Below are 22,798 nucleotides of genomic sequence, written 5' to 3' on the forward strand. Positions count from 1 at the left end.
TGACCCTGGACGGGATCTAAGCAGGGAAGGGAAAAGACTCAAAGGGACTTCATTGGGACATTGAACAAAATTGGAATACAGACTGTCAGCTTTCTATCCATGTCAAATTTCTTGAACTCGATAACTGCATTTAAGGTGGTTGCATAAGTAAAAATCAGTGTTCTCAGGAAGTATACGTGGCAGGATTAAGTGTTCAAGGAGCGTGATGTATACAGACTGCACAGAATTGTCCAGAAGATGGACTGATGAAAGACAGATGAAAAAGAAAAAAAGAAAGAAGGAAGGATAGAAAGGGAGAGAAAGGGGTAAATGGCAAATGTGGCAAAATATTCACATTTGGGGGTTGGGGGCAGGGATATGTTGGGGTGCTCTCTATGGGATTTGCATTATTTTTGTAACTGTCCCATAAGTTTGAAATTATTTCAGAATAAAAAGTGAAAAAAAAAAAAGGTCATCTCCATGGTTGTTCATTCTGGACACTGGCCTATGGGGGTTTCTTTGGATGGAAGCTCTCGGCTTTTGGGAGCATTTTACATTTTTCACCAAGCAATTTGAAGAACAGGAGAGTTGGTGAGAATGCAGGTCACACCATCACGTCCAGGTATTTGGAGGTAAACTCATGGCCAGCTGGTGTGAAAAAAATAAAAGTAAGGAGAAAGGAGTCAAGATGGACAGGGCTTCCCCGAATCTTTAATCGTCAGCCTCCCTTCTGAAAGCGGTGATGGCACAGAAATCCAAAGGAGACCAGATGCCACGGCCACCGGGAACACCGGCGGTCTTGTCCTCCTGGGTTGTAGGTCAGGCCAGCTTGGCAATGAGCAGTAAGGTGCTGAGAATTCCTGGCAGCTGAAACAGAAGAAAAACCGAATCAACTCTGGGAACCTCCCAACTGGGGTCCCGCAGAGATACCGGAGGAAGTTGGACAGAGCAGCCCGTTCCACAAAGGTGAGGGACAGGGTTTTACAGAAAGCTGAAGATCCCTTGGTGCCAAGCTGTTAAACACAGCGAATCTCAGCAGCAGGTAGAGTGGAGACCTTGCTGTGATGCCCTCCCCTGGACCCCTACAGATTCTGTTTCCAAGAATCCCCTTCCCTATGGCTTCCTGATAAATTTGGCCAATGAGACCATTCAGCAAGAGATGGGAGGCTGAGAGGAGAGAAAGGTCGTGGTTCTCTTCCCCGCAGGGGTCCACTCTGACCCTCTGTAACCACAGCTGTGGGCAGAAGGCCCGTCTTTCTCCTCTCTTTCTCTCCCTTCCCCCTTCCCAGTTCCTTTGGGCCTAAGAGAAGCAAAAGCTCCCGGTTTTGCTAGCCTCTTGGTGCCTTAACATCCCTCCTTAATTCCCATAACTCAGCCCACATCTCTTGCAAAAGGACCGCTGAAAGCTTCTTTAGTGGATCATCAGGGAATTTAATTCTGCTTCCTGCTGGGATCCTTGGAAAGGAGGGTGTTATACAGTTTGCAAATGCACATTCAATGTTAGTTTGGAAAACGAAAAAAAAATTTTAAATACCAATCACAGACAGATGAGACTCATCCACGTCTCAGTTGGTGGTGATTTGCAGAAAAACAGTGCTACTGCATATTGAGAATTAATATGGGGTGTCTTGGTTTACAAATACTGCTGGAGTACAATGTACCAGAAATGGACTGGCTTTTTCAAAGGAGATTTATTAAGTTACAAACGCACAGTCCCAAGGCCATGAAAATGTCCAAATTAAGGCATCTAGAGAAAGATATCTTGACTCTAAAGAAAGGCCAGTGGCATCCAGGGTTTCTCTGCAGCTGGGAAGTCACATGGAGACGTGTGCCATCCTTCTCACCAGGCTTCTGGTTTCAAATGGCTCTCAGCTCCTGTTTTCAGTGGCTTTGTCTCTAAGCATCTCTGGCTCCTCATTTGGCTTCTCCAGGGCAGACTCTGGATTTCATTTCTTAGCATCTCCCTGCATCACTTGGTTTTATCTCTCTGCTCTCTACATTTGCTCTGAGCTCTATGTTTTCTGCCTTTTATTCTCTTCATATAGATCTTCAGTAAAAGGACTAAAACCCACCTTGATTTGGATGGGTCACATCTCCATGGAAACAACCCAATCAAAAGGTCCCACCTGATAATAGGTCTGTCCCCACAAGATTGGATGAGAACATGGCTTTTCTGGGTGGACATAACAGTTTCAAACCAGCGTGGGAACTGAGAGGGATGGGGATTTTTTAAATTAACAGCTTTCTTGATATATAATTCACATACCACACAATTCCCTTTTGTAAATTGTACAATTCAGTGGCTTTTAGTATATTCACAGAGTTGTGCGACCACCATTACTATATAATTTCGGAATATTTTCATCACCCCTACCTATTAGTTGTCATCCCTTCCCCTCCTCTTCCCAGCCCCAGGTAGCCACTTTCTGATTCTACTGATTTGCCTATTCTGGACATTTCAAATAATGAAATCATATAATAGTGGCTTTTGGTGACTGCTTCTTTCATTTAGCATAGTACCTTCATGGTTCACCCATGTTGCCTCATGCCTCAGAACTCCATTCCTTTTATATGGCTGTATAATATTCCATCACATGGCTAGACCAACATGTTGTTTATCTCTTCATCCATCGATGGCTATTTGGGTTGTTTCCACTTTTTGAATAGCAGGAATTGTGAATTTTCATGTACAGGTTTCTGGGTGGACATGTTTGCTTGTTTTTATAGGATTATAATACTTTATTGAAGGCATGTACAAAGTCTTTTTATTAAACCACTGAACAGAAGTTCATAGCATAGAGACATAAACGACTTCTAGGAAACTGGCATATTCTGAACTGTTAACCTTGTGGCAACGGTATCAGTTCAGCCCTTGGAAGTCCCACCCGTCGGGACTCTGCTTCCTAATTAAGCGGATCCTGAATCTTGAGATCTAGGATGGAATACTATTCATCTGAAAAATATATAAAATTCTACTAAAGTTCACATATTTTAGGTCTGTCTTCTCCACGACTTAAAAGCCTTAGGATTTACATGTTCCGCTTTGTTTTTCTTAGACTCAGCTCTACTCAAGGGTAAAGAGCTATCCAGCAAGAGAGTCCAGGGAATAAGTTGTGTTCAACACCAATCACTATCTGCAGCCTTGACTAAGTCAGACGTCGTGGCTGGACTGGTGGACACAAGTTTTTAATTTTCTTGGATCTAAACCCAGCAGAGAACTTGCTGGGACCAATGCTAACTCTGTGTTTCACGTTTTGAGGAACCACACAACTGTTCTCCAAAGAGACTGCACCATTTTATAATCTCACCAGCCATGTAGGAAGGTTCTAAAAGTCTCCAAATCTTCTCCAACACTTGTGGTTGATGTCTTTTCTATTTTAGCCATCCTAGTGGGGGTAAACTGTTTTGATTTTCACTTCCTTAGTGCCTCATGACATTGAGCATCTTTTCATGTGCTTACTGGACATCTGTATGTCTTCTCTGGAAAAATGTCTATTAATATCCCATGCTCATTTTAAAAATTAGTTGTCTTTTTTTAATAACATCATAGTATTTTTAATGCAATTTTAATGAGATATATATTCACACACTATATAATCATCCAATTTGTACAGTCAGTGGTTCACAGTATCACATATGTATTTGTCATCACAATAGATTTTTGAACACCTTCATTACTCCCAAAAAAAAATAAGAATAAAAATAAAAGTAAAAAAGAATACCCAAAACACCCCCTACCCCCACCCCTATTGTTTATTTATTTTTTTGTATTTTTTTCTTACTCATCTGTCCATATACTGGATAAAGGGAGCGTCAGTCACAAGGTTTCAACAATCACACAGCCACACCTTAAAACTTCTATAATTATTCAATCATCTAAAAGAATCACGGCTACTGGACACATAGCTTAACAGTTTTGGGTACTTCCCTCCAGCCACTCCAATATACCATAAACTGAAAAGGGATATCTATATAATGTGTAAGAATAACCTCCAGGATAACCTCTCGACTCTGTTTGAAATCTCTCAGCCACTGGCACTTTATTTTGTCTCATTTCTCTCTTCCCCCTTTTGGTCAAGAAGGCTCTCTCAATTCCATGAGGCTGGGTCCGGGCTCATCCTGGGAGTTCTGCCTCGTGTTGCCAGGGAGATTTACACTCCTGGGAGTCATGTCCCATGTAGGGGGGAGGGCAGTGAGTTCACCTGCAGAGTTGGCTTAAAGAGAGAGACTACATCTGAGCAACAAAAGAGGTTCTCTGGGAATGACTTTCAGGCATAGTTATAATTAGAGTTAGCTTCTCCTTTGCAGGAAAAGTTTCATAAGGGCAAGTTCCAAGATTGAGGGACTGTGCAATTAAATTGGTCGTCCCCAATGCCTGTGAGAATGTCAGGTCTTCCCCAGGTGGGGAAGTTTAGTATTTCCACCTTCTCCCCCAGTCCCTCAAGGGGACCTTGCAAATACTTTTTAATCTTCTGCCAAGATTACTCTGGGATGTATCAGGACTTCACACCAATCTGTACGAACCAACAAGATCTCACTCCCTATTCATGGTTCCATATCGTTATGTGTTCAAATAAACTGACCATATAAGTAAAATTAGATAACATGCTCCTGAAAATATAAATTTTGTACCAAATAAACATCTTTTCCTTTGGTGTCACACAGAAGTTGAAGTTTTAAAATACCATCTATATCATCCTTTACCCTTTAGTCTGATTTACCTTAGTCCTAACTAAGATCAGCTTCATTCTTATCTCTGATTGAAGTTCCATCACTTTTTTTTTATTAATTAAAAAAAAATTAACTAACACAACATTTAGAAATCATTCCTCAACACTTTTAGTTGTCCTTTTTTTTTTTAGGTGCATTGGCCAGGAAATCGAACCTATGTCTCCCACACGGAAAGCGAGCATTCTACATTGAAGCACCCATGCAGCCTAGTTGTCTTTTTATTGCTCTGTTTATGTTCTGGATACAAGCCCCTTCTAATCACACGGTTTGCAAATATTTTCTCCCATTCCAAAGACCATCTTTTCACTTTTCCATGGTGTCATTTGAAGCAAAAAAGTTTTACAGTTTGATGAAGTCACACTTATCTATTTTTTTTCTTTTATCTCTCGGGCTTTTGATGTCATATCTAAGGGCTAACCTGAGATCCCAAAGATTGATTCCTTTGTTTTCTTCCAAGAGATTTTAGTGCTTACATTTGGTCTATGATCCATTTCAAGTTAATTTTTGCGTGGGTATGAAGTTGCGGTCCAACTTCATTCTTTTTCATGTGGATATTCCTTGGTCCCGGCATTTTTTGGAAAGACTATTCTTTTCCCATTGAATGGTCTTTGCACCCTTGTTGAAAATCAAGGGCCCATAAATCTAGTGGTTTATTTCTGGACTCGAATTCTATTCCATCAATCCCCGTGTCTATCCTTAATGCCAGTATTGCACTCTCTCCTATCACACTGTCTCGATCACTGTGGCTTTGTAGTGAGATTGGAAATTGAAGTCCTCCAACTTCGTTCTTCCTTCTCTTCTTCTTCTTTTTTTTTTCTCGCATGGGCAGGCGCCGGGAATCGAACCCGGGTCTACGGGATGGCAGGCGAGAACTCTGCCACTGCGCCACCGTGGCCTGCCGTCTTTCTTCCTTTTCAAGATTGGTTTTGCTCTTTGGGTTCCCTTGCACAGAAACATGGATTTTAGGCTCAGCTTGTCAATTTCTGCACAAAAAGCCCACTTGGGTGTGGTTGCGATGTGAAATTTTATGACGTATATATGTCTCCACAATTAAGAACAAAAAGAGACATTATGCATAATGACAATTAAATGCAACATATGAATCTGAACTGGATCTAATAATGGAGAATGAAAAAAAGGCTTCAAAGGAGGATATATGGAAAAATTAGAATATAGACTTGAATGCTTTATATTCTTGTTAATGTTCTTGAACCTGAGAATTATACTTAAAGTGGTTACATAAGTGAATATCCTTGTTTTTAGCAATCATACATGGAAGTATTATGTTCAGGGAGCATGATAAATACAACCTCCTCTCAAACATTTAGAAAATTGATAGCTAGATAGACAGACAGATGGAGTAATGGATGGATGATGGATGAATAGATAGAATGTTGTAAACGTAGTAAAATGTTAAAATCAGGGGTTCTATATGGAATAAAAATAAATAATAGGGGGAACAAATGTTAAAATAAATTTAGTTTGAAATGCTAGTGATCAATGAAAGGGAGGGCTAAGGGGTATGGTTGGTATGCATAATCTTTTTTTTCTGTTTTCGTCTTATTTCTTTTTGTGTTGTCTTTTTATTTCTTTTTGCGAATTGATGCAAAAATTCTAAGAAATGATCATGATGATGAATATGCAACTATGTGATGATAATGTGAATTACTGATTATATATGTAGAACGGAATGATCAAAATAGGAATATTTGCATTTATTTGGTGTTTTTTGTATTTGAAAAAATAAATATAAAGAAAAAAAATCGGGGGTTCTGGGTGTCTGGAGTGGGTGTGGGTGTGGGTGTGTTGTAATTCTCTGTGTGGGTTTTTATTATTTTTGCAACTGTCCTGCAAGTTTGATATTATTTCCAAATAAAAAGTTGACTTAAAAAAAAAAAGAGACGACCCAGCAATACCATTGCTGGGTATCTACTCAAAGGACTTAAGGACAAAGACACAAACGGACATTTGCACACCAATGTTTATAGCAGCGTTATTTACAATTGCAAAGAGATGGAAACAGCCAAAATGTCCATCAACAGAAGAATGGCTAAATAAACTGTGGTATACATACGATGGAATATTATGCAGCTTTAAGACAAGATAAACTTATGAAGCATGTAATAACATGGATGGACCTAGAGAATATTATGCTGAGTGAGTCCAGCCAAAAACTAAAGGACAAATACTGTATGGTCCCACTGATGAGAACGGACATTCGAGAATAAACTTGAAATATGTCATTGGTAACAGAGTCCAGCAGGAGTTAGAAACAGGGTAAGATATTGGGTAATTGGAGCTGAAGGGATACAGACTGTGCAACAGGACTAGATACAAAAACTCAAAAATGGACAGCACAATAATACCTAATTGTAAAGTAATCATGTTAAAGCACCGAATGAAGCTGCATCTGAGCTATAGGTTTTTTGGTTGGTTGGTTTGTTTGTTTTTTACTATTATTATTACTTTTATTTTTTTTCTCTATATTAACATTCTATATCTTTTTCTGTGGTGTTGCTAGTTCTTCTAAACCGATGCAAATGTACTAAGAAACGATGATCATGCATCTATGTGATGATGTTAAGAATTACTGATTGTATATGTAGAATGGTATGATTTCTAAATGTTGGGTTAATTTCTTTTTTTCCGTTAATTAATAAAAAAAAAAGAGAGAGAGAGAGAGATGCTGGCATCACAACTTCTGGGTTGCATGCCCCTTCCCCTCTCTGGGTCTCGGTCTCTAGTGGTACCCTGAGAACTCATCACCTTTTCAGCCCTTCCTCTCTGTGAGTCGCACCTGAGGTGGGGAGGGGAGCCGTCTAGGCCCGATGACAAGAACCCCGCAGGTCAGTTGCCGCCTGCCAGGCACTGGCCTCATGCGCAGGCCCTCCTGGACCCGATGTCGCCCCTCAATGCCTGTTCTACCACTGATGCAGGCAGCCCCGTGCTCATGCCTCCTGCCAGGTAAGGTGGAAATGGTGTCTCTATGGGGGGGGGCACCCCATTTCCCACTTGAATCAGGGCCAAGGCCCTCAGCACCCTCTCCCCCGATCCCTTTCTGGGTGACCCATTAATGAGATCGCCCTGCTTGCAAAGGCCTTCTCTCCCTTCTTCCTTTATCTTCATCCTTAGCACGCATCACTCCCCATCCCACAAGAGGTTTTCCTTTCTTAACCAGTGCCTTCCTTGTCCCTCTCCCTTATATTAGAAGGTCAGCTCCATGAGGGTAGGGGATTTTATTTTGCCATTTGCTCACAGCTGTATCCCCACCTCCCCCACCAGAGTAGCTGCTCAGTTAAGTTTGTGGGGTGAGAACAATGAATGCTAACACCCTTCTAATAGCTTCCCCTTATTCTCACCTCAGGCGTCATCACTCACGCAGCTCCAGCCACAGGAAACTCCCTGTTGGGCCTGGAATACAACAGCTTATTCCTGCCCCAGGGCCTTTGCATCAGCTGTCCTCCCCATGGTGTTCCCCTCTGTAGTCTCACACCTCCTCCTCCCTCACCGTCTCAGTCTCAGGTCGCTGTTCCAGTGTCACCTCCTCAGCAAGACCCCTCCCCTTCCCCTCCCCTATTTAACTTCCTCCCAGCAGGTATCTTTAACTGAAATTCCATCCATCTCTCCCCACTATAACATGAGTTCCAACACAGCAGGGATTTGGGCATCTTGCTCACTGCCATGTCCCCAGTGCCCGGAACAGAGTCTGGCACACAGTAGGTGCTCAATAAAAGAGCTTATTGTGCCCCAGAAGAGGTGGGTCTTACCTGCAACAGTGCTGCCCCCAGTGAGCCCCCACTCAGGGTGAAGCTTTGAATCTTGCTGATTCTCAGGAGCTTGGGGAAGCAACCCTGAGGATGCAAACAGCGAAGCTAGGCAGGTGTTGGGTAGGGACTGAGTCCTGTCAACTCCCATCCCTTGGGACACCCAGAGGCTTCTCAAAGTCAGGGACAAGAAGGAGACAAAGCCATGAAGGTCCAACTCCTTTTGTTTGCCCCCCACCTTATCTTTCCAGCCCTCCTCATTCCCCTGCACCATTCCCTGTTACATCCAAGTGTAGTAAATAAGAGAATGATCAGATGCCAAAGCTGTGCAACTTGGGAGATGACACTATACCTCTCTGTGCCAAAGTTTCCCCATCTGTAAAGTGAGACCAAGTGGACATGCCTCATGAGATTTTTGTGAGGACTCCAAGAGAGAAGCTATGTGAAGTGGTCTGACACATAACCAGCATTTGATAACTGTTAGTTATTTCCAGGTGCTCTTTATATATGAGCAGAGCTGCCATATTCAGAGCCTTCTCCATCCTTTACCTGTACTTTCTCACATGTACATGTAAGAATCTGTGAAAAGGTTCTTCATTTTACAGGTGAGGAAACTGGGGCTCAGGGAGATTAGGTGACCAGAGAGAGTGGATGGGCAAAACAGCCATCCCTAGTGGTGGGGTCTCTGCACCTCTTCCTGTGATCACTCAGACACTCCTTCTTCTAGGGTCCTAGCACCTCTCAGTTCTGGAACTTTTGGCTGCCTCAAGCTCACTGCTGATGCTGTTCAGTCCCTTCTTTACTTAGTAGGTATGTATTAAGAGCCTACTGTGCGCTGGACACTCAGCTGGACACTGGGGACCCAGCAGTGCCCTTGTGGAAGCCAACATTTGAGAGGGGGAAATAGTTAATAAGCAAACACAATAACAACATTGTCAAGTGGTGATTGGTACTTGGAAGACAAATGAAGCAGGGTAAGGGGGTGAAGTGTGATGGTGCAAAGAAAAGGGATATCCTATTGTAGACTGGGGGTCTACAATACTGAGGATGCAAACAGCGAAGCTAGGCAGGTGTTGGGTAGGGACTGAGTCCTGTCAACTCCCATCCCTTGGGACACCCAGAGGCTTCTCACTGCAAAAGTGACATTCGGGCACGAACTTGAGAGAGGTGAGATAGGAAGCCATTGTGGGGAATAGCATTCTGCACAGAGGGAACAGCCAGTTCAGATGCCCTGAGGTAGGTGTGTCTGAGTAGCAGTGAGGATGTCAGTGGCTGGAACAGAGAGAGCAAGGGGAGAGCAGGTTGTGCGCAGCCCCACGTCCATCTGTGAAGCCCCAGTCTGGGACTCACCCAGCTGTCCAGTGTCTGTAAAAGGGACAAATGAATGAATGATTTGTATTTCTTCCCTCAGAGAAGATCTATGTTTTCATTCACTGGTGGCAGACGTTAAGGAGGAGCTGGGGACTGAGGTTTAATTCAGCTCCACCTCTCCTTTTGGGGGGGGCCTCTCTGAGCCTCAGTTTCCTCATCTGTGAAATGGGAGAAGAATGGTCTCCATCTCTAGGGGTGCAACAAGGGTTAAACCTGTCCATCCTCATGAAGAGCCCATACAGGGCCTGGATTCCAGAGAAGACAAGTGATTGTTTTTTTCATTTTCACTTTTATTTTTCCTCACATTTGCTTCAATTTAAAGTCTCTCTGGGGCAGGAAGCATGGCCCAGGAAATGGACTCAGGACAACCCAGGATCAAATCCCAGCTCTCCCAAAGTCATAAGCCTTTAAGCTGGTCACACCCCAATCCCGAGCCTCAGTTTCCCCATCAGTGAAACAGGGCTGGTAACCCTAACTCCTCCAAGCCATGTTGAAATGAGCTCAGCACCCACTAAGAGTTGATTTCTCTCCCCCCTGACCCCTTTGCAGGAGAGTGGGGGCTCGTGCATCCCCCCCTCACTCAGATGCAGTTTTTAAATAAAATTCACCAGCCGTGGATGCAATGCCTGAGAAAGGCTCTAGTTACCTCCTGGTGGATGATTTCATTGGAGACATTGCGTCCATCACAAGCTGGGTTCTCGATGGATTTACAGCAGCTCTTGGGGTAGGTGTGACCGGTCGTGATTTCAAAGGTGGTACCAGAAAAATCCGTGTAGTTATTCACCCCACAGCACTTCAGCTAAGGAGAGGAGAATAAATACTGAGAGACTCCCTTTCAAACAACAAAATAATGAAAATAATAGAATCGTCGCCATGGATACCACTTTGTGAGCAGTCCTGAGATTCCAGGGTCTGTGCTAAATGCTTCCCTTACTCCATCTCATGGCAACAGCTCAGAACCTTCCATTGCTTCTTTTCTGGCTCAGCTGAGCTCCTGTACAAACTGCATCAGTCACCTCCCTGCCTTCCTCTGCCCCCACTGTCCCCCTTACTCGCTTGGCTCCCACTTCACTGGTCTCTTTGTTGTACCTCCAGCTTTGGCCTCAGGGACTTTGTACAGGGCATGCCCTCATTTTTTTGGAATGCTCTTCCTTTGACTGTCTGATTGGCTTCTCCTTGAATTCATGCAGGTCTCTGTTCCAATGCTGCCCTCTCTGAAAGGGCAGCCCTGACCCCTCTTTCTAAATTAGCCACAACCCCTGTATCAGTCAGGCTGGGCTAGGTTATACAGCAGTAACAAACAGCCCATCAATCTCAGGGACTCTCCTCTCACTCAAGCCACATGGAAATTACTCACGCTGGTGGAGCAGCCACCATCTAGAATGTTCCCATGGCTATGGAAATAAGAAAGAACCTGGACTGGCATAGATGATCCAGATCGTAAGTGGCACACGTCACTTCTCTGTTCATAGCCCATTGGCCGGAATTCATAATATGACCCCCCCCACAACCATATACCAGGAAAGACCAGCTGCTGAAATGCTGAAAATAAGTGACAAATAGCACTTGCAAGTAAACAAAACCCTTCCTCTCTCTGCTCTTTTCCCTGCCTCATTGGTCTGCAGAGCACAGATTGCCATGGTACCAAATCTTACTTATCAGTTTCTTGTCCATCCCCCCTACTTGAGTGTTTGCTACATGAGGGTCAAGGATTTGGTTTGATGCCTGCTGTGTCCCCTCCCCGGTGTCCGGCACATAGTAGATGTTCAATAAACATTAGCCGAAGGACTGAAGGAATGTAAGCTTGAGAGGCCAAAACCAAGATGCAGCTGAAGCATCTTTCTACCTCTCACATCTGGATTTGGTGGGGGCTTGGCTGCCACACCAGCCTTGGGAGACGAGGCTCACCTTTTCCATGACCAAGTTCCATTCCGTGGAAAAATCACCTGGCTCATTGTAACCTCCGTAATTCTTCCTCAGAGTTGCCAAGATGTGCTCTTGGGCCATGCCTTGAACCTCAAAGATGAAACGGGAAGTGATCAGCACACAAAATAACATTTTGGGAACCCACTCGGGGGGTCTTCTTGGGGAGGAGGGGAGAGCTGAAAGGTGGGGGGGCTTCACTTCTGTTCCTTTCTGTTTGTCTCCCCTTGCCCGTGACTTGAGGATGAACTCAGCCTTCCGTCCCCACCCCTAAATGAGAGGCACACAGAGGAGACTGTGGGTTTTGAGCCAGACACATCTGCTTGTACCCATCGCCACCGGGCTTCGAATCATCCGCTCTTCCGAAGCGCCCACCAGCCTTTTACACCCACGATTTGGCTGTAACTTGATTAAGCAATTGAATATCATCTCCAGTGACTGAATCTCTCTCCACCCATAAGGGGCAAATTTAATTTTCTATTTTTTAAATAAGAGCTTTTTTTAATTTTAATTTTTTTTCCTTCAAAGAGGTAATACAGTCACATGATTCGGGATGCTAAAATCACAGAAGGCTGGCCTCCCTCTTACCTTTCTCTCCCCACCCCAAAGCCCCCCCACTCTTCAGCAACCACCATCACCCCTTCCTGTGTCCCCAAAGAGACACTCTATGTGTGTCAAAGCAAAGCCTATTTTCATTATCTTTCTCCTGTTTCTATGACTCTTGCAATGCTGTGTCCTGCCGTTTCTAATTGAACAGAAGGTAGCAGGTGCTGCCGCTGGCCTGGCCGCCACCCCTTGGCCTTGGCTATTTCCCACCTGGCTATTTCTGAGTTGCCAGCAGCTCTCCGAGGCCTCTCGGGCTGCTTCAACCAATGCTGGGGGACGGAGTGGGTGGATCGAGACCCCAGGTCCCTGGTCCCTCGAGTGGGGTGGCTGAGGTGTGGGCTGCAGCCGAACCCCAGAGCTCCTCAGCGCGATCGGGCCAGGGTTTCCCACAGTGGGAGCCTGGACCTAAACTTGGCCCACTCTTCCCTGTCTGATACTTCCTGGGACTCCTGCCCAAATAAACCCGGTGTCCTCGCATGCTTGTCTGCCTCTGGTAGAGAACCTCCCACCACGCACACAGGGCGCTGCTCCCTCCTTGATCCCTGCTGCGTAGGACTCCATAGGCGTGGTGAGAACAGCTTCAGCACCCCCTAAATACCCCCATCCGGGTGCATATGCCACCCCACACCCGAGCCAGGGAATCCCTGGAGGACCTCCAGAGGTGGCAGCGTGGGCTCGAGGTGCCCTGCTCCCATCGCTGGGATGGAGTTGGCTGAGTGACCCTCCAGGCTGAGTGTGTTTCAAAACCCCACCGCTTCCCTGCCTCCCCTCAGTGCCCTGCGGGGCACAGCCAAAACGGTCTCCACTAACCCGGGGGCTTCCTCCAGGCCTCCCCAGGGGAGCAGGGAGAGTTTCAGCTCCCCCGCCCCCATCTCTGCAGGTGCCCCCCTCCCAGAAGAACCCCCTCTCCGCCCCCACATAGGTGTCTTCTGGAGGGGAAGGGGGGGCATCCATCATTTCTGAAGCTTACTGGGGGACACGCAGCTGGACTTACAATTGGGAAGAAAACAAGGATTCCTGTGGCCACCACGATTTCCACAAGGAAAATGATAAACAGGAGCAGGAAACACTGGAAGACACAGAGGGGAACCGGGGAAGGGGCTGGGAGCCTGCTCGGCCCACCCCCCACGGAGCTCTCCACCGCCCCCCGGGCTGTCCCCGCCTCTCCTCTGTGGGGGCCACGGAGGAAAAGAACACTTGCTGTCTCATTTTTCTGGAAAATTTCCAGGCACGGTGGAAAACGAAGGGAAATACAGCAAGTGGGGGTGGGGCATGGAGTTCCACGCCACCGAGACACGCCGTCCTCTCTGGCCTCAGTTTCGCCATCTGCAAGGCATGGGGGTGGGGCCAGCTCGAGGGGTCTCGTTGGGGTCCGTGGAGCTCCCCCCGGAGGCCACACAGGGGCAAAGAGAAGTCAGCTTTCAGCTCCCCTTTTGTCTATGTATATCTAGGTCCCTTCAGAGTGGCCCAACATTGTTATTATTAAAGTTTGCTAATTCAGGCTTCCGCTGGGAAAAGAACAAAAGCATTGAGGGAACCCGGGACTGGGTTTGTCCTGCTTTGATGCGGGAAGGCAGGAAATCAAAGTGGATATATGTCCCGGGGTCCCTACAGCCCGGGGGTCCCTACAGAGCTTAGGAAACTCTGACAACTGACTCACTGCAACCGATTGTAAATGAGGTTAACTGAGGAATCCTGTTGACTCCACTTTCAGGATCCTTCCCAAGTCTGCTCACTTGTCCCCCCTCCCCCACCATGGGCCAGCTCCCACTCCCTCCCACCCAGATGCTCCTCCCTGGTCTCTGGGCTCTCGCTGCTGGGCCCATAGTCTGTTCCCCCCACAGCCACAAGAGGGCGCCTGGGAGCACCTGAGCCTGCGTGCCCTACCTCTGCCTAGAACCCTCCATGGCTCCCAACATCACCCAAAGGACGCAGCCTTTTGAGTGAGGTCTCGGAGGGTAAAAAAGAATCCTTGGAGGGTAAAATTGATGGAATTTACCAACAGACTGGACGTAGGGTGTGATAGTGAGGATTCTTGAATTGCTCCATGGGTGTAAAAAAGATAAGTGAATAAAATATAGATGAAATAGTGTCCCCATCATAGCCAACATAAAATGAAATATTGCAGGCCCCAGACCTATTCACTAAGTATTTGTCAAACGAATCATACGTGTGTTGATGGAGCATCATGGAGGAGAAGGATAAGGGAGGTGAGAGTTTAACAGTTGAGATCTTCTCTATTCTGAGAAACGACTAAAATAAGGAGCTCCCTGAAATCTCCAGATTTGAAATAGTGGGAATTTTGCAGCAACGCAGTGGAGACAGGGAAACAAAAGATGTGGAGACGGATGAAGCAGAGCGTGGGATATTCTACTCAGACATGATTCTAAGGGTCTTGTGTGACAGCCTTGGGGACTGACCTGTGAGTCTGCAATGGGGAACAGACAAATGACCAATGGATCTGAACAGCTTGCTTGGAACAGACAAAGCTTATACAAAGCCATACTGGAGTGGACAGGAGAGGGACAAATGGGTCACTCGCAAGGTGGGACAGTACAGCCCCCAACTGGGGGGGAAAATCAAATTAGACCCCTTCCTCATACCACACCCACAATCAAACTCCTGGAGGCTGCAGAGTGAAAAGTGAAACAGAGAGACTTAAAATTATGGGGAGAACCCCTAGGAGAATATATCTTGAAGAAGCCTAGAGGAAAAGATGGCTGCATCTGATGGCATCAAATGCCATAAACATAGCTTTGGGGGTTAGATAATTTCTCCCTCCAAAAGACAGGTTCAGATCCCATCCCTGGGTCCTGTAGGTGTGAAGCCATTTGTAAATAGGACCTTTGAAGACATTATTATGCTTTGAGGTGTGCCCACGTTGAATGAGGGAGGGGCCTCTTACAAGCAAAGGAAATTGGCTTCTGGAAGTTGGAAGAGAAAGGAGAGGACATGGGACAGGAAAGCCAAGGAACCCCAAAGCTTGCCGCCAGCCAGAACACTATAGATCCCTGGGAAAAAGCAAGCCTTCTAGCCTCTGATACCTTGAGCCTGCGAATTCTTGTTAAGCCAACCCATTGTGTGGTATTTATCCTAGCAGCCAGGACACTAAAACACTCAGTTAACTGGGAGACACTGGGTGAAGGTGTTTGCAACCTGTGAGGGGAAGAGGGAGTGTTTGTATGTGAAGGGGGGGTGGGGGACTTCTGAGGTCTGTGCACAGACCAGACTTACAATCAAGAGAATGCTTCTGCTTTCTTTTGTAGCTCCGTACCACCCTGCAAAGCCAAGCAGTACCGCAATGCACCCCATCACCAAACAGGTAGCTGACGTGAAGAAGGTAGGTGGAGGATAACCCAAAAACCCTTGTCAGGGCAGACCCTCCACATTTGACCCAGGTGCCCAGGCCAGTGAGAAGCCCACCAGACATCTTTAGGACAGAAGTCAGAAAGGAAAAAAAATCTTCTGTTAGCTGCATGTAAATAGAATTCCGGAAGGTGGGGTGGAGGGCTGGGTGGAGAAAAGCCAATAAAACCAGCAAACGCATTAAAAAAACAATACCACCCAGAGTTGCAGTGGATGTTGTGAAATATTCTTGTACCTTGCTAGCAGGCAACAAACTTTCGCACGCGCACGCGCGCGCGCGCGTGTGTGTGTGTGTGTGTGTGTGTGTGTGTAGGGAGTGGGGGGAGGGAACACTTTGCCATTCAGATTTAAAACTTTAAGAGCTTAACCTTTTAAGGTAAAACCCTTTACCCAGAAATGCCATTTCTGGAAAATCATCCTAAGGAAAATAGTCGCAGGTACATCTCAGTGCCAGTATGTATGTCTGCATTTAGAAGCACAAACCATCGAATATAACTGAAGCAAGCAATAGTTCAGATTGGGTAAGTAAATCATGATATACCCATGCAATGAGAGCCTTGGAAGTTATTTAAAATGATGCTGGGGCGTGAGTCACGGTGAGCCACAGAATTCTCACCTGCTATGCTGGAGACCCGGGTTCGGTTCCCGGTGCCTGCCCATGTTAAAAAAAAAAAAAAAAAAAGATGCTGTAGGATAGGAGTTGGCAATTTTTTTTTTCTGAAAAGCCCTAGATAGTCAATATTTCCGACTTTGTGAGCCAGTCTCTGCTGAAACTAGTTGGCCCTGCCTCTGTAGCTCCAATGCAGCCATAGAAAATGCAGAAATGAATGAACATGGCTACGTCCCAATAAAACTTTATTTACAAAACCAAGTCAAGCTGTATTTGGCTGACTCTGCTGTAGGAGGATGTTTATTGAGAATGTTTTTAATGCCTTAGTGCATTTTAAAAAGTGGATTGTAAAGCAACGGCATCCCATGTTTGTTCTCTGCTTTAGCGAGGTGTATAGAAAAATCTGGAAGGAAATAATAATGAGGAGGGTAATGTGTATGACAGAAAGGGATCTTTTAAATGCCTTGTCTCATTGAACGCCCATCAAAATGCTACATGGCTGGGGACGGCGTCGGAAGTGAGATTTCGTTTCCTTCTCCTTCCCGACAGCCTTCCCTCCAATCGTTCTACAACAAAACCGATGACTTCTTCAACAGAACATGTTTTAGGTTCATTTTCAGTAAGAAAAAAAAATTATGATTTGATAATGTAAAGGATCAGGAAAATAAACCCTCATTCCTGCCCTGCCCCAACCCCCCTGATTTTCTGCAGGATTTACACTGAGGGTCAGACTCTCCCACCACCACTTGGGGACCTGGGATCAGCTCTTCTCAGCTTCCTCTCGCCAGCTCTGTCCTGGTACCCTGTTTCTTGCAGACTGCCCTACATTGCTCCTACATGCCAATGAATTTGGATCAACTTATTTCTGCCTTGCAGGGAGTCGGCGGTGGAGGAAGGGCTGCCACCTACGGGGTCTGGGTGCTGACACACTTACAGCCACAAGCCCATTGAGGGAAAACAGCAGTTTCTTCAAGGAAGAATACACAGTGTGCGTTTCAGCCATGCTGGTCAGACTGGGGCGTATCAGATGTTTATGTCAGCATCTTCCTAAAAGTCCAGGCTGCTGCAAGAGGGCAGAGGTCTCGGGTGCAAACCCTGGAGCCAACTTGCTCTGTTCCCCTCTCTGCCCGGCTTGCTTGGGGGCTCGACCAGGGAGGGGCCCGGAACCCCCCCCCCCCCCCCACCTTCAGGCATCAGCCTTTGTCACCTCACAATTGATGCTGGACCAAGGCTCGGGGGAGGGGGCAAGTGCTGCAAACTGCCCTCTTCTCCTCCTCTAAACAGGCTTTGATGGGTGAGGAAGGAAATGCATGAGGTACTCACCTCACCCCCACCCCATGCTCACCCAGAAGTCACCAGGACCTCATGGGCAGAGGGCTCAGCACTGCCCGCTCGTGTGGCTGGCACCCCCTGTAGACGGTGGGTTCCGAGAGGGCAGTGGGCCTGGACTGTCCTGCCACAGCCCGTACCTCCCCCCACCAGGTCCCGGCACCCAGAAAACCCTCAGGAAACTGCCAGAAGATGAATTAATGAATCAGGAGACTCCACAAACAGTGGTCTCCTCACCTCACACCAAACCCTGACCCTCACATCAGGTCACTTGGCCTCTCCTTACAGGGCTCAGAGAAGTCAAGGGGCCTGCCTGAGGCCACACAGGAGGCAGGGACCAGGCTGGGGCTTTGAAGCAATGAGACCCCCCCCCCCTCCCAAAGAATCTGTCTCTTCTCCTTTTGATCCTTGTTCCACCATAGCTGGCCAAGTGCTGCGTCCTTGAACCTGTGTGCCATCAGCCATGAGGTCTTTTCTGTTGGTCTTTTTTTTTAACTTTTAAAATTGTAAAATATAACATATATACAAAGCAAAGAAAGAAAAAAGCAATAATTTTCAAAGCGCTCTTCAACAAGTAGTTACAGAATAGTTACATGGGGTCTTTCTTGATGACAAAGGCTTAGCAGGCATTTTGGGGCCCCCAACCCCATGCACGGTGAGTCCTGTGAACTGGTACCCACCCCATAGTAGTTTGCCCAGGACCATGTCCTGTAAATTCCCACCAGACGCGATCTTTATCCTTTTCCCCATCAGGCATTCTGACCTTAAGTTGCAAACTTCATTTGATATCCAAATTTCAATGGCACACCCTAACTTTATTTGGGGTCGGCGGATAGAGGGATGAATGGAAGATGCAGGCAAAACAGCATTGGGTTTCAGCAGTATTCGCCAGGCATTTGTTGGGAGAGAAATCTCTCCTATAGTATTTTTGCCGTACCTGGGAAGAGCTCATCAGCCTCATTTAACTCTTTCAGGCCAGAAGGCTGTTGTTTTCTCCATGGTTGCCACAGGATGGATTTTACATCTCAAAAGAAGTGCAAAGGCTGTGGGGAGAAGGGGGTATACATGTGGGTACAGAGGGCCCCCAGGACCAGCAGGCTCCTCCTTGCCCCCTGCTTGCCCCTCCAGGCTGCCCCAGCGGCATCTGCTTTCTGTCCAGCCCTGGGCTGGGAGTTTCTTTGTGCAGGTGCTGGAGGCTTCAGGGCTTCCCTGCTTTTGCTGTGACCACCCAACTCCCAGCCCGGGCTCAGAGGGAGAAAGTAGCTGACATTTTTTTTTTATATATTTTTATTGTAAACCTTAACAAAGAAACATACAAATATTATTGATGTTTAAACATTCTATACATGGTGTACAATCAGTGGCTCACAATATCATCTCATAGCTGTGTATTCATCACCATGATCATTTTTTTTGAACATTTGCATCTCTCCAGCAAAAGAAGTAAGAAATAAAAAAGAGAAAACTCATACATACCATACCCCTTATCCTTCCCTCTCATTGAAATTGAGTGTTTCAATCTACTCAATCGATTTTAACCTTCTAAGCAAACTAATTGAGTGTGAAGAACAGCAGTTTCATAAATGGAGACCTTCTACTCTCCTCATTGCTACTTCTTTCTTTAAGATAAAGGCTGAGAACGCTGTCATTGGCAAAGCTCTTCTTCGGTTCAAATGCTGGTTTAGTATTTTTTATGAGCTGTAAAACCTTGCCAAGTTTGCTTAGTTTTTTAACTTCAGTTTTCTCATCCACCACACAGAGTTATTTGAGGATTAAATGAGATAAGGCATGTTTCAGGTCTAGTCCCTATCAAAAGTTTGGAAGATCTTCTGCCTACTGTAATAAATTCACACCCCCTAAAAGAAAGTGCCACAGAGCTGCCTTTCTGTCAACCTAATTACTAGATTCTGAATAAAAAGGCTATGATTATTCCTTACTTGTTAAGTGACCTGACAGATTGTGGTTGCACATATGCCAAATGACAGAAATCCCCGCATTGAACAGACCAGACCTCTTCCCAATTGCTCTGAAAGATTTCCTCTCATGAAGGAGGATTTCCTCTCATGGATTATTTATTTTTGTAATGTGAAATCAAGCCTCTGGCCATGTGGTGTCCAGTTTACTATCTAAGTGACAGGAAGTTGGACTGTTAGGGTATAATTTTAGCAGCTGGCATTTTAATTAATTTAATCACTGTTTGCCCAATCATCTGCCTTTTGGAAGATGGAGGATTGACCGTTCCCTCCCTAGACCACCAGCCACTCTCAACCTGGAGCAAGTCCTTCCACTTCTTTCTCTAAAAGGTCATTTGAAAAAGGAGCCTCAGAACCAGGTACTGAGGCCGTGAAAATGGGGACGCAAGGGAGGGTGGGAAAATGGAGAGCGCAAAAGAGGGCTGGGAAAATGTGGGACCAAGGGAAGACAGAAAAATGGGGGTGCAAAATGGGGAAAAGAAGGGCACAAAGAAGGGGTGGAGATAGAAACGCGGATGGAAAGGAGGGCGGGAGAAACGATGCAAAGGGGGGAGGGCACATGAGGAGCCCAAGGGAGGGCAGGACGATGAGTGGAAGAGATGGTGGAGAGTAGGGTGCGGTAGAGGGTGGGGAGGGGGTGCCGAGGAGATTTGCGGACCGGGGGGTGAGGCGGCGGACAAGGAAGAGGGGTACAGCCGGGAGCCGGAACTGGAAGGAAAGGAGAAGGCTGTACTCCCTGCGGAGCGAGCTCTGCCTCCACGCCCCGCCCCTGGACGCCCCGCCCCTGGACGCCCCGCCCCTGGACGCCCCGCCCCTGGACGCCCCGCCCCTGGACGCCCCGCCCCTGGACGCCCCGCCCCTGGACGCCCCGCCCCTGGACGCCCCGCCCCTGGACGCCCCGCCCCTGGACGCCCCGCCCCTGGACGCCCCGCCCCTGGACGCCCCGCCCCTGGACGCCCCGCCCCCGACGCCCCGCCCCCTTACGTCCCACCTCCCGCCTCGCTCAAAGGATCATCCCGGGTCTTGGCCTCGAGCGCCTCCTGGCGGCGGTCGGCAGCAGCACGGCCCTGCCTCCAGGGGTTGGGGTGTGCGGGCTCCCCACGCCCTTTCCCGCCGAGGGCCCGCAGCACAGGGTCTCCTCTCTCGCGTCTCTCTGCCAGACCGCCCAGCAGTGTGTGAGGAAACGAGGGAGGGACACCCCCTCTCCGAGTCCCCCCAAAATACCCCCATGGACCCCATGCTGAATTGTGTGAGCTTCGCGGTTGACATTTGCAAAACTATTTGGCGAAAAACGCAGAAAACCCGCGCATTCCATCCTTAGTGGCTCACAGGCTCCAGGAGACAGTGAGAAGCGCCCCTTACAGCGGCGCTGTGACAGGACCTTTAAAAACCGCGGTAGAGAAGTCAGATTAGTCACTCAGGTATGTCCCTAATAAGAGACTTTAGGGTATATTGATTGAGATGGCCCCAAATGATTTCTCCACTGCATTGGCTCCTTCCTTGTATTTAGATCTTTTTTTTTTTTTTTTTTAAGCACGGTTTCCAAGAAAATGGGGTGCCTCAAGGTATCTTAAGTTAAAATATGCGTGTGTTACTATCTCGGGGAGACTATTGGGGAACTCTCCCCCACTCCAAACCCAGAGAGATTGCAAACTCAATGAGCTGGCATTTTTTTGCAGAAAGCGTCAAAATCCATACCTACAGCCCTAAGAATGGAAACTGAAAATCAGTCACTGGCTTGTCCCATAAAAGCAGAAACATTTTGGTCTTTCCCATAAACAGGTAGTGGCAGTTGCCAGACAAATCTAGAAAGACGGGAGTTTGTTGGAAAACCTTGCAGGGGGCTGTGGGGCCAGGGGGTCCTGCCCATTGGCTCAGGTCCTGGCGCCCCCTGCCCCCAACTTCTTAGTGATTTTCAGCTGACTTCAGTTTCCCTTTCTGTCAAATGGGCTGAGGATGGACCACCATGCACCATGGACTCAGCCCCCAGCTCGCCAGCTGGGACTGTCATGTTTTAAACGCTGTGATTACCCTCTCAAGGCCCCTTTTAACCCCGGATGAGTGGGCCAGTGCTTGCCTTAAAATAAAAAAGGAGCAGGAATAGACGGGCTCCCGCTGGGAAATGACCGGGTCAGCCCAGGCTGTCCCCAGCCCTCTGTGCCATAGGATCTCCTGATTATTGAGAACAAGTGCAGTGGGTTGAGTAGAGCTTCTCCCAAACTCAGGTCCACCCAGACCCTTGGAACGTGACCTTGTTTGAAAATGGGGTCTTTGCCAATGTTACGTTAAAGATCCTGAGAGATAATTTCCCTAGATTTAGGATGGCATCTCAAGGCAGTGACTGGTGACTTTATAGAAGAAAGGAGAGGAGGTTCGGACACAGAGAGGCAGGAGAGAAGGTCAAATGAAGACAATACCAGCCAAGGGAAGCTACCAGAAGCTCTAAGAGGCAAGGAAGGAGCCTCCCTTAAAGTCTTTGGAAGCTCCCCAAGGACACGTTGCTTATAGATTTCTGGGTCCCAGAGCTGCTACAGGACAAATGTCTGTCTTCTTAAGTCCCCCAGTTTGTGGTAATTTGTTATGGTCACCCCAGAAAACTTAGGCAGGAAACAGTGGGTGACAAAAGGCATATATGCTAGGTGCCTGTGAGGACTGAAAATCACAGCACAAGGTTTAAGAAGGGATCTGCACCCCCAAGAATGGGGCAGATATTCAGACCTGGCTGGTGGCTTTGGATTTTAAAATATTAAGCAATGTCCCATCTGAAAATCTGAATCCAAGGCTTCTCTTGAAAAGTTGAAAAATGGAAAATACACTGGAACTGTCCGTCCATGTGACCGCATGTAACCGCCATGTCCTTCCGGAAAGGGGCGTGGGGTCACACTCTGGTTCTCTCGTGTCCCCCCAACCCACCCCCCGAGGTACCCGTCAGCCCTGTAAACATCTGAATTCGTGACCCCCGCAGCCAAGGATGGAGAAGGGGGTTGGGACATCAGAAAGGGCCATGGTTAGAGGATCCTAAAGGCCACCTTCTCAGAGCCCCTCTCCACCACCCAGTTATTAGGGTCCCTCTCCTGTCCCATCACCATCTGACATTTCATATGGGTGTGTGTTTCTTGTGTCTCCCCCATTAGACTGTCATAGCA

General features: G+C 47.1%; 1 protein-coding gene across 3 annotated transcripts; it reads right to left on the reverse strand.

The window, feature by feature from the left end:
* Positions 1 to 670: 670 nt before the first annotated feature.
* TSPAN16 (tetraspanin 16) lies at positions 671 to 17,522 on the reverse strand. 3 transcript variants are annotated; one of them, XM_077121758.1, is made up of 7 exons: positions 17,285 to 17,522; positions 13,369 to 13,443; positions 11,754 to 11,861; positions 10,492 to 10,644; positions 8,478 to 8,561; positions 8,070 to 8,121; positions 671 to 846 (listed from the first exon to the last, which is right to left on the reverse strand). In XM_077121758.1, the coding sequence occupies exons 1-6, from the start codon at positions 17,351 to 17,353 to the stop codon at positions 8,071 to 8,073; spliced, it is 540 nt and encodes a 179-aa protein (XP_076977873.1). In that variant the 5' UTR covers positions 17,354 to 17,522; the 3' UTR covers positions 671 to 846; position 8,070. The 3 variants fall into 3 exon arrangements, with proteins under 3 accessions (XP_076977873.1, XP_076977874.1, XP_076977875.1); XM_077121759.1 differs by lacking the exon at positions 8,070 to 8,121; XM_077121760.1 differs by lacking the exons at positions 8,070 to 8,121; positions 8,478 to 8,561.
* Between the last annotated feature and the right edge of the window lie 5,276 nt (positions 17,523 to 22,798).

Source organism: Tamandua tetradactyla, chromosome 11 (assembly GCF_023851605.1).
Source record: "Tamandua tetradactyla isolate mTamTet1 chromosome 11, mTamTet1.pri, whole genome shotgun sequence".
Classification (NCBI taxonomy): Eukaryota; Metazoa; Chordata; class Mammalia; order Pilosa; family Myrmecophagidae; genus Tamandua; species Tamandua tetradactyla.

Bases quoted from the DNA above. Each gene is read 5' to 3' on its own strand.
- TSPAN16 (XM_077121758.1), bottom strand. From the start codon at position 17,353: ATGGCTGAAACGCACACTGTGTATTCTTCCTTGAAGAAACTGCTGTTT. The intron at 13,444-17,284 runs GTAAGTGTGTCA...TGTGTCTTCCAG, and splicing joins CCCTCAATGGGCTTGTGGCT to TGTTTCCTGCTCCTGTTTAT. The intron at 8,122-8,477 runs GTAAGACCCACC...GTTGTATTCCAG, and splicing joins TGGGGGCAGCACTGTTGCAG to GCCCAACAGGGAGTTTCCTG.